General features: G+C 39.2%; 1 protein-coding gene across 1 annotated transcript in view; it reads left to right on the top strand.

Moving 5' to 3' along the window:
- The window catches only part of TSPAN7 (tetraspanin 7), a 120,445-nt gene extending 106,480 nt beyond the window's left edge, over positions 1 to 13,965 (top strand). Inside the window, exons 6-8 of the mRNA XM_056131143.1 lie at positions 5,124 to 5,207; positions 12,673 to 12,748; positions 12,981 to 13,965. Coding sequence (XP_055987118.1) covers positions 5,124 to 5,207; positions 12,673 to 12,741 — 153 coding nt within the window. The 3' untranslated portion in view covers positions 12,742 to 12,748; positions 12,981 to 13,965. The remainder of the gene's footprint in view (positions 1 to 5,123; positions 5,208 to 12,672; positions 12,749 to 12,980) is intronic.
- The last annotated feature ends 644 nt before the right edge of the window (positions 13,966 to 14,609 follow it).

Raw genomic sequence — 14,609 nt, 5'->3', positions numbered from 1 at the left:
TATTAGGGTGGTGGGATATGATTGTAAATACCAAGAGCTTCTTGCCCTAGCTAAGAGGATATATGTTCCTGGAATTGTTGTATGAACTTCAAATTTGAGGTCTCCTCTCCCTGTCATTAGTAAGGTCACTTCCAGTTTCCTCTTAATCATCTCTACTAGACACCCACATGTCATTACATTTCCACTTTTGAAGTGTCAAGCATACCCAACTTCTGGTGCATGCTCTCATTTGTAAAAACAAGTGATTTATGGCAATCATATATTGGCATAACAGTCTCAGGAGGTAAGTTATAGAAGCAACAACCTTCTGACAAAGTTGTATTGTTTTAACACCCATACTTTCCCTTCTTTTGTGAAAGTTGAGAATATAGAAGTCCGCAGGTTTGGAATCAGAGTAGAGTTTAGATTCTAGTTCTGTAATCTCAATCAAGTTCTATAATTTTCTGTCATGTTTTCTCACCTGTTAAACAGCTAATAAAAGTCCTGCCAATAGGACTTTGATTTATGGGAGGATTAAATGAGATAAAAAAAATAAAGTATACTGTCTGGTACATAGTTAATATGTGATAAGTATTGGGAAGTTCTTCTTTCTCTGTACCATAGAGTGTCTTTGATTGAACATTATATAGCAGGTCCTTGTAGGGAGGATCTTTGTTAGTATAGAGAAACAAGTTTATAGCCATATCCTAGAGCATTTTTATAACCACAGGGATTGCCAGAAAGAAAGATAAGGTAGCCTTTTATTGTTTTGTTGATAATCTACTAAGTGACCTCCTGCCCCAGCTCTACCCACAATTATACTTCATATGTTCCTGAGCATGTCAAATACCTGAAGAGGGTGATTAGCTTCTTTCCCACTGGCCTTATCTTCTCCATCCTGGCTCCCTCAAAGAAGAAAATGAATGAAAACTGATTTTTTGTATTAAGTATTATTAACTCTGCAGGTTTAACCTTTGAGACAGACTGTTTCCTAAGTCTGCATCTCAGATCCCTCATCAATAAAATAAAGCAAATGGAAGTGGGCTGAAGATAGTAATAGTACTTGTTCATAATGGTTAGCAGCCATCCATATGACTTCTTCCTCAGAAGGCATGACAACGGTCATAATGCAGGTACATGGAATTCTGATGTGTAGAATAAATGTTTTGGTGTTTTGAATGCTATATTCATATAGAATGAAAAGCTAACTCTTGGCCCCTTACCAGGTAGCCTGGAAAACCAAAACCATGTACAATTAACTGGGAGATGGAAGGCCATGAGCCTAGACAAACGCAATATTGGCAGTTTCATTTAGGAGACAGATTTTATTTTTGTTCTGCTTGTATCATGATGACCTATCTATAGGTTCAGATGGCTAACAACACTGACTGAGCCCCCAGCTCCTTAGGAATTTATTAATGTTTTCTAAGCAAAGACAAGAGTTATTTTGATTTAAAAGCTACTGAGATACCTCTTCAGAGAACCATGTGAGACTAGCCATCTATTCCCAGTGTTTGAAAGTTTACCACTCACAGTGTTTTTTTTCCAGTGGTGACAGTGCTATTTAGATATGCTGGGAAAGTGAGCAAATTATCTGTTTCATTGACGGGTATTTTCTTGGACACTTATCAGGTCTCTGTACGTAGATCTCAGACCTAACAATCAGATTTAGTTTTAGAAAATTAAGAGAGATTGTGGACAAATAAAGTCAGTTCTTAGTGGAGAACTTAAAATAGAATATAAATATGACCTGTGTTTTTAGTAGTATAAAAAATGTCCTGGAAGACAACAGAGATATGCTGAGACCTAGAAAATGGGTTTGTGGGATTATATAGTGACAGAAAAGTACAAAAATGGGAAGCTTTTATATAAACATTGGTGTTGGAGTATCTCAACTACAACATCGAGGCTAAATCACTTTTATTTGGAAAGTGTTAGGATATCTACCTGTCTTCTCATTTTTCCCTAATCCAAACTTTTCTCCCAGTAAAATATAAAGCAGTAGGATATGTGCTATTCCAAGTGAAAAATGAAATCAGCAAGCAAACTTCTACTACAGAGAATCAAATTCTAGTACTTTCCAGAGCAGTGATATATTTCCTTTCCCACTCCTGTTCTGTTTTCAGATTTTCTCCAGGTAACAATGTACTATAGTCTATCCACAGCATTATAAACAGGTGTACAAAAGCTGCTACTAAGATAGTATATCCTTTTTTTCTACTAAAAAATGTGAATGCATAGGATATGGCTTATTGAGAACATGTACAGCACTGATAGAATTTTCACAAAATTTGATATATGTTAAATTGTGATTTTAAAAAATAGTTGTTCTTCATGTATTCTCTGTAAAAATGCTCTTATGCTCTTTGACAAAATCAATGCTATTTTTTACAGACTTTATGAATTAAAGTTGAAGTTATTTTTAGAAAACTGGAGGGGAATTATGGCCTCCATGCAAGTTTTAGTATATTAAATTTGGCTGATTTGGCTCAGTTCCAAATAAATTTACATCTAAACACACACAGAGGCTATAAACAGGAATCAACATTTGCTGTTACAGTTTGGGTGTTTCCTACCTGAACTAGGTTGATGGAATCTTAATCTAAAATAAAACAAAAATTTGTACTTTAAATTTATGTAATCCACTTTATCCAGTTGTCAGTTTTAAACATTAAAACTGGTAAAAATGATGTTTTAATCGTAGCATTTGGAAATTTCATAGTATTCTAAAGGGAAATTAATTTCCTTTTAAATCTCATAGTGTTTTAAAGGGGAGTTCATTTCCTTTTATGGATTAAGTTAAGAGGTTATATTCCACTTGTCTAAAGCCCGTCAGATTGACACCTTGGACCCCTGTGCATCAGGGGTCAATCATAGAAAATGAGACAGACAAACAGATGAAACAAACATACACATGGACTGTCCAAGCTATAGATCACCTGGGCCGCCCTCAGTAGTCTCACCCATTTATTCAGTACAGTATTTCATCTCCACCACTTCTTCTATTAACAGGTCAGCCATTGTTGACAGGCATTAAGGATAACTGGTGTACCAAAGTTTCTTTAACCAGTCATCTGTTCTCAGGTTTTTTCCAGATTTTGGCTATTGTGAACAGTACAGCAATGAACATAGAAGTACTTTTTTGTACTTTTTTTGCCTTTTTTTTAACTTTTTGTACTTTTTTTCCTCATGTGCCTTTTTGCTATTCAATTTCTTCTTTGAGAAAGTTTTTGTTCATTTCATCGCCCATTTTTTTGATGGGGTTGGATGTTTTCTTCTTGTGGAGTTCAACCATTACTTTGTATATCCTTGATATCAACCGCTTGTCGGATGGGTATTGGGTGAATATCCTTTCCCATTCTGTAGGCTGTCTTTGTATTTTGGTCACTGTTCTTTTGAGGTGCAGAAGCTTATAAACCTGTTAGAAAAGATGAAGTCATGAAATTTACATACAAGTGGTACTATATGGAAAGTATCATGCTAAGTGAAATGAGTCAGAAAGAGAGGGACAGACATAGAAAGATTGCATTCATCTAGGGACCACAAAGTAACAAAATAGGAGACTAATACCCAAGAATAGCCGAGATAAGTACCAGGAGGTTCACTCCATGGCTTGGAGGCAAGCTGCACATGCTAGGGGAAAAGGCAGCTCAGATAGATAAAGGAGCACCAAGTAAAGGGTGTTGGGAGGATCCTCCCAGGATGGGAGATGCATGCTGAAAGTAGACTATAGACCAAACATGATTGCCACTCAATGCCTCTTTTGCAAACCACAGCACCCAAAAGGAGAGAGAGAACCAAAGGGAATGCCCTGCCACAGAGGCAGGGTGGGATGGGGGGGTGGGAGGGATACTGGGTGGTGGAGAATGGGCACTGGTGGAAGTGTGGATACTTGATCATTGTATAACTGAAACCCAAGCACAAAAATTTGTAAAGTCAACAACTGTACCTCATGGTGTTTCACTAATAAAAATTTTTTTAAAAAAGGACAACTAGTAAGCACATCAACATTCAGTAGGTACATGAAGATCAGAAGCTGGCATATTTTGCATAGCTATCAGAAGATACCTTTAAAATATAAAGTCCTGACAATTTCTTACTCTATTTTGTCCAAGTAATCTGTATATAACAGTCATATTCTGTACTTGGCCTGGTGCTTTTTTGCAGCCAGCAAATATTTATAATCTACTCTATTCTTTCCTGCTATATTATTCTTTCCTGGATATAATTCTGCAAATCCTTTACACTCTAAGACCTAAATTATTTTACCTAGGGAAACCTATCCTTGTGTTTTTTTATTGTTGGTGATACCAATTCCCACACCATTAATGTGCAGAAAAGGGAAATACCTTAGCCAAGCTCACATAGTAAATTTGTAGCAAAGATGACTTTATTTACTAGATAATTCCAATTAAAAATCTAATGGTTTTCAGGGCCAGAAAGATGGTAGAGTGAGCAGGGTGCTTAGCTTGGACACAATAGACCTGGCTTCCACCCCGTGCACCCTATATGGTCCTCTAAGCCTGCCAAGCAAGCAGTATAATCCCTGAGCACTGCTGAGTGTGACCCCCAAACAAAAAAAAAAAAACTAAATGGTTTCCATAGGAAGAATTCTAAAACTTTACAGGCATTCAAACACCTTCCCCAAAAAGATGATTTTACTTTCTCCGAGATATAACCCTACTACTGAACCATTTGTGAATGAAAGCATCTATTTGGGAAGTGCTTTAAAATAATGCAGTGAAAAGAGAGTTGGGGTAATTGAAATAAAATGAGATTTGTCATAGATGAATTTTGATGTTAGACCAGTGATACCACCCTAGACTTGGGGCATTAAACCAATCCAGGGGTAGTAGTAACTTCAGGGGCAATTGAAGGGGAGGTCCCTTACTGACTTTTTTCCCAGAAAGGGAATGGTAGTCTAAAGAAATCTGGGTACATTCGTGTTAAAGGAAGTGCCACTTTGAGATGCCTTCTACTATTCATATGATTTGAAAGGTTTATATATTTTTTTAAAGAATGCTAGCAAATTCCTGTGACTTGGGTAATATTTACAGGAGTTTATGTGAGATTGTGATGAATTAAAACAACTCAGTCTGCCCTAGGTAAAACATGTCTCTCAGACCGTCTCTTACTTTTACTAGGGTTGCTATGATCTGGTGACCAGTTTCATGGAGACTAACATGGGAATCATCGCTGGAGTGGCTTTTGGAATTGCATTCTCCCAGGTAACCTATGTAATTGTGTAGTCTACTCCAGTCTTTCTCCTGATCTCATTTTCCTCCCTAGTTTCCAGATTTTCCACCTGCCTCCCTGTGCATTGGGGAAGGCTGATAGATGGGGTCAGAGCGCCTTGCTCATTAGTCCTCAGGTCATCTGTTTATTGATTTTCCTTTTTCAACTTAAATGAAGTTTTGCCATCAAGGGAATATCGGTTACAGTTCAACTAATGACTAGCTCCAGAAAAACAACTTGCTTCTTCTGTAGGTCAAATGGAGGTTAACTGAACAAAGTGCTGGCTTAATTGGAGCATAAACAACTCCAAACATTAAATGGCCGATCTGGATTTGGGGGAGGCCCTTTGGATTGACCTGTTCACTTTTTTGTTAGTTTCTGTGGATTTTGTCAGAGATTTCTCCCTTTAAAGAAAGTCTAAATTTAATAACTTTTATCCTTGTGATCTTTATTTTAATCTCTACACTTGACTAGTCTTAAAAGAAGGCAGCCGATATTTTGTTTATTAAAATGCCTATCTCTTTATCTCTACCCAGCCTTTAAAAACAATGGGAGAAGTAATTATGCAAATTGAGTGAGCAGCACACTTCTTAGAGTGAAACATAATCAGCTTAATCTGAAATTTTGCCAATTCTTACCAAGCAGTATACAGTACCTTACACTTTTGATCTCCTGGTCAGTTATATACCATGGTTATAATAATGGTATGGGCAGAACTGGCATGTATGCTTAACAACCCCCACAATTTATGCTTAACCCAGAAGTTTTTTAGACTGGCAGATCATTTTCCAACAAAACCCAATTAATATTATCTCAGTAACATATCCGTGACTCTAAGTTACCTTGCCTGGATTCTGTTTTGGCTCTCTTGAACTGTAATTACTTTTCCTCTTTCCTCTGTACCTCTTTCTTTCCGGCAGAGCAATACAGATGCACTTTAATGCTATTCAAGTTTATCTCATCCCTGGAGCTTTTGAAATTTAAATATGACATATAAAGAGAAGTGCGTAAATTATAAGTTTCCAGCCTAACAAATTATCACAAAATGCATATACCTGTGTAGCCATCACTTAGATCAACATAGGCCAACTTATTTGCAAATAGTTGAAAATAAGTTGAATTTTTTTTTCTTCCCAAGCAGATACAGGAAACTGTGACTTTTCATCTCACAAGAGCTTGTGAACTCAGTCAACATGTGTCTGTACTTTTGTGGCAGTTTTAATATTCTTTTACTATGCTTTTTTTTTTACAGCTCATAAACTGAATTAAACCCTCAACACGCCAACACACAGTCAAACCAGAGCGGTGTCACAAACAGTGTCAATTTACTCAGTCTCCAGAGGCATTTCAAATGCAGTTGCTGCCCTGAACTTTATTTTGGTTGTTATAATAATTAAGCAATATCACTGCAGTGACATATCTGTAATGGTCAGAGGACATTTAGAGGATCCTGGACCTCAGGTCTGATGCAGAATGTATGGGGTACACTTGACAGATTGTACGTAGAGTTAACTTTACATGCGTATGTACAGCATCAGGTGAAAATGCTCACTGATGGGCCAGACTTGTGGTCGGCATTTGAGGAGGGCTGTCCTTTGAAGGAAGGAATATTTCAGTTTCCTTGAATGCCTATCCAAGAACCACAAAGAAACATGATGCCAAGCCTCACAGAGCCTGGACTTGCATGGATGAAACATCTTGTCATCTAAGAATATACCCATGTGGCCTTGAGGGACTGGGAGAACTGTCCTGTTTTCATCAGTAAGGTGAACCAAATCAGAAAGCATCTGATTGATACCTCTCCTCTCTCACATGTCCTTAGGAAGGGTTTCATGAATATTTGACTCAATGAACATTAATCTCTCTTGCTGCCTTAAAGAAATCCCTGACTGGGATTAGTTGAGTTTGCATTGTGGCCCTCCAGAGCTGTGAGAAAGGAGGTTGAATCATTTCCTACCCACATAGTAACTCTCTTTAGAGGTTTTAGCTATCATAAATATTGTTGGTACAATAAGAAAACAAAACACAAAGCCTGGTGGTATCAGTGTGATGCCATTGCTGGTACCATTAACCCACATAAATAGATGGGTGCAACAGGGTCAAGACTTGAGACCTCTCATGCTCAGCTGGGAAAAGGGGGATGGGTGGCCATGGTGGGCTTTCACTAGTCAGATGCTCTAGGTTCGCGACTGATCATCCCTGGACCTGAGCCAGGACACAGAAATTTCCTGCAAGTCTGCAAAAAAGTTATTGTAGCTGCTACACTGTCTAGGTATACTGTGTGTTTAGCGGCAATAACTTTTTCACGGACCGGCAGCGAGCGCAGCTTTAAATGGTGGCGGAGCTTCAGGGGCCTTGGAAGGTGGGGTTCACTTCTAGATGTCATTGGATTCAGGACCTCCTTGGGATAATGGTGGACACTTACTAGATGGGATGCCTGTTCAAGGAGATCTAGCCCTACTGCTCAGAGTCAATGACCCCAAACCAAAACGTTAGGCCATGAATGGTCAATACTATTAGAGCCAGTGTCATAGCAAAAGATAACAAATGTTGGCTAATACTGATGAATCAGTTCTAGTGGCCTGTGTTTTGGTCCTACTCTAAAAAAAAACAGGTTCTTCTGAAGTAGAGGCTACCTCGAAGAGACTAAAGTAGGTGGTAGGAAAAAGCAAAACTTTTCCCTTTTCACACTGCTCTCCATCTTCTTATTTACCTTTGCCCCTCCCAGTTTTGTGACCTCTGTGCTGTCATCTGTAGGGAGCAAACTGATCTTGCATACCTGTTGTCTCAGTAACTGAAGGTGATATAATGTATGAGGAAAACCAAACTGGGTCTAGCCTTCCAATGGACCGTGGAAGAAACTCGTCCTCTGTTAACTAACTTAAAGCACATGACTTCTAGTTTTGAACAACACAGTCTGAATAGGCATTTAATACTTGTCTCCTAAAATTCCGCATGCCTTTGTTCCTCCAAAGGAAGGTTCACTTATCTGGGTCTGATGGATAGGTCCTGCTGCCCCAGAAATGACCTGGGAGTGAGTGTATTTTGATAGGGTGCCTCATTCCTACATGTATAGCACTTGCACTTTTACTCAAGAACACTTGGGGAGATGTACACAGACTGAGGAAATCATTATCTCTCCTGCCCCCAACATGACCTGGAAGTCAAAACTCAGGATGTGATTGTATTTGTAAACTTAGATTGCTCCATTTGTGACACAGATTCTCACCTTGATTGGCCTTCTTCTCGGTGTGTACCAGGGACGGGTCATCTGGTCCTCTGTATTTAACAATTCCGTATCAAATATAAACAGACACGGGGGCTTGCTAGGCTTGCTACCTGTTAACCTCAATTAAGCTTCCACATCACAGAATGTTATAGTCCTGAGATGTTTGGTTCATTTGGGGCAACTACTATAGCTTCAGGATTACAGTTCTGACCTACTATCCTAAACATTTACACCAATGATCAACCATGCTCTTGCCTTAGCTAAGGAAAATCTATTTTGTGCCTTAATAACCCAAGGATTTAAATACATGAAATTGGAAGGAATAAAACATGTGGAATGTTGGAATTGGAAGGAATAAAAGGAACAAAAAATTGAGGGATTGAGGATATTGCTCAATGGTAAAGCAAATGCTTGTATGCATGAGACTGAATTCAATCCCCAGCACTCTTAAAACACACACACACATACAAATATGCAATCTTCTTTCTACTCATCCATACCCTGACACTCCCCCTAGGGCCCACCAGCTGCTAAGATGAATCATTATTGGCCAGGAATTCTTTTCTGGCCCCTGGAAGAAACTCGTTTACTTGTTCTTTATAGGACTGTGATTTTCAACCACTGTACCATTGGCCAATGCCAGTCCATGTGAAAAGATTGAGGGTCACAGATTACAGAGCTTCAAAGTTGGGTATAGCCTTGATGAGAGATGGCTAAGTAAGCCAAACAGAAATAGTTACTTATCCAGCCAGTTTTTTTCTGTGAAGCTTCCTAACAGTATTTAGGCAGATTTATTTAAAGGGAAATCCCTTGGCACTTTCCCAAATATATGGAAGTTTTGTTTAGTTTTTCCAATTAGGTCATTAACATAAAATCACCACAGACATGGTAAGGAGCTAAATTTTTGACTTTATGTTTTTCACTTTCTTGTTAAGAAAGTGCTCTTGACCCTCTTGATGTCCTGTTTATGCTCCTCAGGAATCATGGATTGAGCCATGTTTGCCTCTTGGGGCCAGGACCAGGGAAGAAGTGGCTCACTTTGTCCCCTTTCATATTATCTCTAACGTGGCAGACCTCTTGGAGTTCTCCCTGTGGTGATTTTCAGAGCCCCAATGAAAAAAGCGATGCTACCAGAGTTTAGATTGTCCAGACTTCCAGCTCTTTCCTTGGGGGCTGTTTTGACAAAGACTGGAGCAGGATTTTAGAAAGCAGAGACCTCTTCTGCTCTGTTGTTTGCTTCTCACTTGTGAATACTCTCACAGTAGTTTTCGTGACCCAAAAGAAAGTGCAGCATACTACTGACAAGACAAATTGTAAAAATAAAGTGCTGCTTCAAATTTAGATGAAGGCTAATTACAAAGCATTAGTCAACCAAATATAAATAATCTGATGTATAACTCTATCCAGAATGAGGCGTTTACTAGCCACTAGGGAAGGGTGAGTGCTGGTTCTGGGATTTTCAGCATCAGAGACAAACTCACTCTCTCTCCTGTTGGGTTCAAAGCAGGAATTTGTCCAAATGCCTTCATGTTTGGTGCCTTAATACACAACAGCCGTGAGCCTCTGAAGGGCGCTCAGAATCCCACAGAGAACACCCCTTCTCTTTGAGGCGCTTTTTTCATATATTCAACCCGAACAAAGGTTTCGTCTAAATAGGAATGGATTTTTCTGTCTACAGATTAATTGGGACTAATGGTGAGTATATTGTCCTGATTCAGACTGAGGAAAAGGCCATGTCTTTAGACTTATCTGGCTTTTTGTGTTATGTACTTGAAATAATCTGGTAACAGTGTAAGTATAGGGTGCTTCCTCACTTTCCCTTGACTTGGTACTTTTGGACATGAAAGGTAGTTTTTTTTCCCTCTCACATGTGAAGAAAAAAATTCATCAAATTTGAAATATGGATCCTGTGTACAGGGTAATAATGTAATAATAACTTAATAACTCAAATATTATTTTTAAAATGTTCCTCTTCTATGTGCATATAGAATACATGTTCTCATGCCAGCAGTACAAAATATAAAAAGTTTGAAAGCTTCTATGTTTACCTATGTTGTAAATGTTTCTGTTCCTATGAGATAGTTTGTCGGATGCTTAAGACTGATAGGGCTCTTGTTTAGGGATAGAGGGAGAGACATGTGTATTTCCTTGAAAGCAGAAACTTTAGATACAAGTTCTGTTTACATATTCTGTTTACATTACATTTCTGACTCCAGTCTTGAATTGCCATAGAGGCCAGGAGCATTGCAAACCATGGCATGGAATGGTATCTATTCTAAGTGCTTAAAACATATTGATGTCAGTGGGAAAAATGTGGTTATCTTTACAATGAAAGGAGAGTGTAGGAAGTCAGCTGCAAATAAAGAGATTTCTAGTGAAAACACTTACACTCAAGTTTGCAGTGCAAGGCAGGAAGGAACCTTGGTGTTTTGAGACAGACGGGTTCTTCCATAAAGAAGTTTTAACCCGAGAGTGGGACAGAGAGAGAAACTATTTGGGCCTAGGACAGAGGGTAGAAGCTGATATTCTATGTAGGTTACCTGTGTGATTTGGAAGAGATACTGTAACTTCCTCTGGAGGCTGTTTCTTAGAGCAAAATTGAGATGGTGATATTGCTCAGGGATATATGGTATTAAGTAATTTGATCTATCTAAATATGCTCTATGCCTCTGATATTTATTTGAGGCTGGATTCTGAATTTTGAGAATACCAAGTGTGTTCTGGCTAATATTAGTCGGATACTTGGCAGTTCTAACAAAGAGGGATAACTATAAGGTTCATAGTCATTGTCTTCATAGAGAAGAACTTTTTAACTTTCTCTTTTGGTACACAATTCTGGAGGTTACGGCTGCTCTGTGATTCCTTTGGCCATTTGGTACATGCATGATACTATATATTTTGTGGTACAAAATGACTGCCTCATTTTTTGACCAGAGCCTTGTTTAGAGATAGGGTAAGTCCAATAAGGTGGGTGATTTTTTTCCTTACATGACAGTGTTTGGAGTTTGCATGATTCATATCCAACTTAAATCTTAAAAAGATAAGAATGAGGGATTTTACCAAAAGAGGTGATCTTGTGGATTGGAACTTGCATAGGTAGAAAGAGAGCCAGTGGAGTGGAGGTTAGATTAGGTGTTGCCACAACCAATAGAGGAACCCAGTGCAGATATAGGACTTTTGCCTATAAGATAAGGAAAACCAGATGGGTGAATGATTCTCTCACCTGGATGACTTTTTAAAACACCAAGTGTGTGGCCTTAATCCCAGAGTGATTGAACAGGTCTGCGTTGAGACCTGAGTATTTGCATTTCTAACAAAGTCACAGATGACTTGGAGTGGCATGCACCAGATTGTCTCTAAAGATCATTGGCACCTCTGAGCCACTATAGCACGGCCAGTTGCTTAAGAGGAAGCACTGCCAATGATAACCAGGAGCTTCAAGCCTCTAGACCCAAGTGCGCAACTGGGTTCTTGTCCAGAGTATTCTGATCCGCCAGTCAGGGAAGAAGAATCTGGGTTTCTAATGAGCATGTCTTGACATGGATGAGAAGGTATTGCTAGAATGACAGCTTTTATCAGATTGAGCCATGTTAGCAATTAAGGCAGAGAATTGAGGTCTTCTGAGGAAATAGGGGTTGTCTTTTGTTATTATAGATGCCCCTGAAAAAACAGGAGATGGCCCTTATGTATAAATAGATCCATGGAGTATATGTGCTGCCGAAGCAAGCACTAGATGGATCCATTTGGTTCTAAGATAGCTGCATGATTTAAAGACAAAGAGAAATTCAAGCCCCACATCTCCCCACCCACTTCTACCTTGCACAAGTCTTCCTTACTTCATTGGCAAACACTAAAATAGTCAAAAATAGTGTATAGTTGTTTAGAAAAAAACTAATATGTCAGCTGGGTATAACTAAGTTATCACACTATGGTGAAATTTCCTCCCAGTGATTACAGCTATGAACTCAGTTTTGGCCTTTTTATTAAGGCCTTGCTAATTCCATGGTACTTAATTTTTTTCATTACCCTCAAAATGTATGAGCACATAAATGTGTCAAAAATTGGTTTAGAACAAGCTAGAGCTGGCACCTATGATCAGTTTGAGAACCTTCAGTTACCCTGCATCAGCAGTTAGCTTCCCTAAGTCTTCAATCTCACACTTGGAATCATGTTTGCTATTTTCTGCTGTGTCCTTTCCTCATTCCTTTTCATTGTCTTCCTGGGAACAGCTGATCGGCATGCTGCTGGCTTGCTGTCTGTCCCGATTCATCACGGCCAACCAGTATGAGATGGTGTAAAAAGAAGGTACGTGGCAATAGGAGCATTTCGTTTTGAAGTTCTTACTTTGGACCACATGATGCCCTCCAATGACATTGATCTTGGTGGCACTTTTCTAGGTGTTGGAATGTCCTTTCTGTGATCCCAGGGAGGAAAGGTGGCCATTATTATTGTGGCAAATATATGGATGCTTTTTTAGATTGTTACTTTAATTAAGTCCTTATAAACGATGAATCACCTATTTTAATTTCTCTTTTAGTCTTTCAGGAATGGCGGAGTAAGATACCTGTTTTAAAAAGGAACTGCAGCAATCTTTGAAAGACTTCCAAAGAATATTAGAGCACAGTACATAATACACCTGCCCTGCTTCCCCTAACCCTCCTCCCCAAGTGCAACTGACACTCCACACAGTCTCTGCTCCACCTTTCAGCCCACATCTGTGTTAGCGTTAACATTTTGTGAAACCTCTTTGTGCCAGAGTGTAGCCAGTTCCCTGCATCTAGTCCTAGTGGACCCCACCCTGGGCCCTGTGAGATCCAGCTCCTCCATCTGTATTTGGTCCAACTACAGCTCATTGTAGGTGATGGGTTTTCACATCATCACTGGCCCCACTGGGCCTTGCATGTAGTGTGGGAGGCTCCTGTTAGCCCTTTATCATGATTGATAAATACCACACCCCTTGATGTAGATAAGCAGATAGATTTCTGTTCTTTTCACTTTATCTTCTTTGGTTTGGTTTTCCCTTTACTGTTTTCTCTTTCCTGCCTTCTTCAGGCTGCCTAGGGCATGTAAAGAAGTACATCAATAATTGTTTTGAGGAGAAAAAGCATGTTTCATGCATGATGGAAAGTTGGTTGAGCTTTAGGTGATCTCTCTGTTCATTGTTGGTTACATGCCTAGGTTAAATGTAGACACTTTTAGTGCACTTATGCCTCTAAATTGAAATCTGTATAATCCTGTTACAAAGCTGTATCGTTGCTTCCTGTGAGGGCAATGCTATTTTACCTTTCCCTATTAACTGCTAGAGTGTTATTTTGCTTCTTTCTGTAATTTTTCCTTGAAGCGACATTATAGACATCGAGGGTCTCATCAAATCAATTTTAAAAGTGAGTGAGAAGGGGGAAACAAAAGATATTTTCAAAAGATCTTTAAAACTATTGCCTCTGTCTAGCATGCCAACAAGAATGCATTGATATTGTGAACATTTGTGATACATGTATTAATAAATAGAATCATTAAAAATTGCTGTGTACTGGTTTTGTTCTTGTTATTATGTAAGTTCATAACCACATATTTCCATTCCATCTTGTTCCACAGGGGATTGGAGGTGGAGACCACCTTACACCCTAACATAACCTGATACATGTTTCTACCACACAAAAATAGCTTGTGTAAAAGCTGAATGGTTAGGTTGTTTTATGGACATTTCAACAACTTGAATCATTTATCATAAATAGGATTTATTGTTGGGCTAGAGCAATAGCACAGTGGGTAGGGCATTTGCCTTGCACACGGCCGACACGGCCGACCCGAGTTCAATTCCTCCATCCCTCTCGTTCCTCTCAGAGAGCCTAGCAAGCTACCAAGAGTATCTCGCCCACACCTCAAAGCCTGGCAAGCTACCCGAAACGTATTCAATATGCCAAAGACAGTAACAAGTCTCACAATGTTACTGGGCCCACTCGAGCAAATCAATGAACAGTGACAGTAATTCCCAATATTACACTACCTACAGAGAAATAATGACTCCCAGATTTAGACCATGCTGTGATTGAGGAAGGGCACACAATGGTAGAAATAACTGGGACCCCAAAACAGGACTTTCCAAGAACTAGAGCTTTGGCATGCAGATTATTTTGAATCAAGGTCAGTCCATACCCTGCAGGCT

Source organism: Sorex fumeus, unplaced genomic scaffold (genome assembly GCF_029834395.1).
Source record: "Sorex fumeus unplaced genomic scaffold, SorFum_2.1 ptg000086l, whole genome shotgun sequence".
In the NCBI taxonomy this organism is placed as follows: domain Eukaryota; kingdom Metazoa; phylum Chordata; class Mammalia; order Eulipotyphla; family Soricidae; genus Sorex; species Sorex fumeus.
This window is presented reverse-complemented; position numbering and strand designations above follow the sequence as displayed.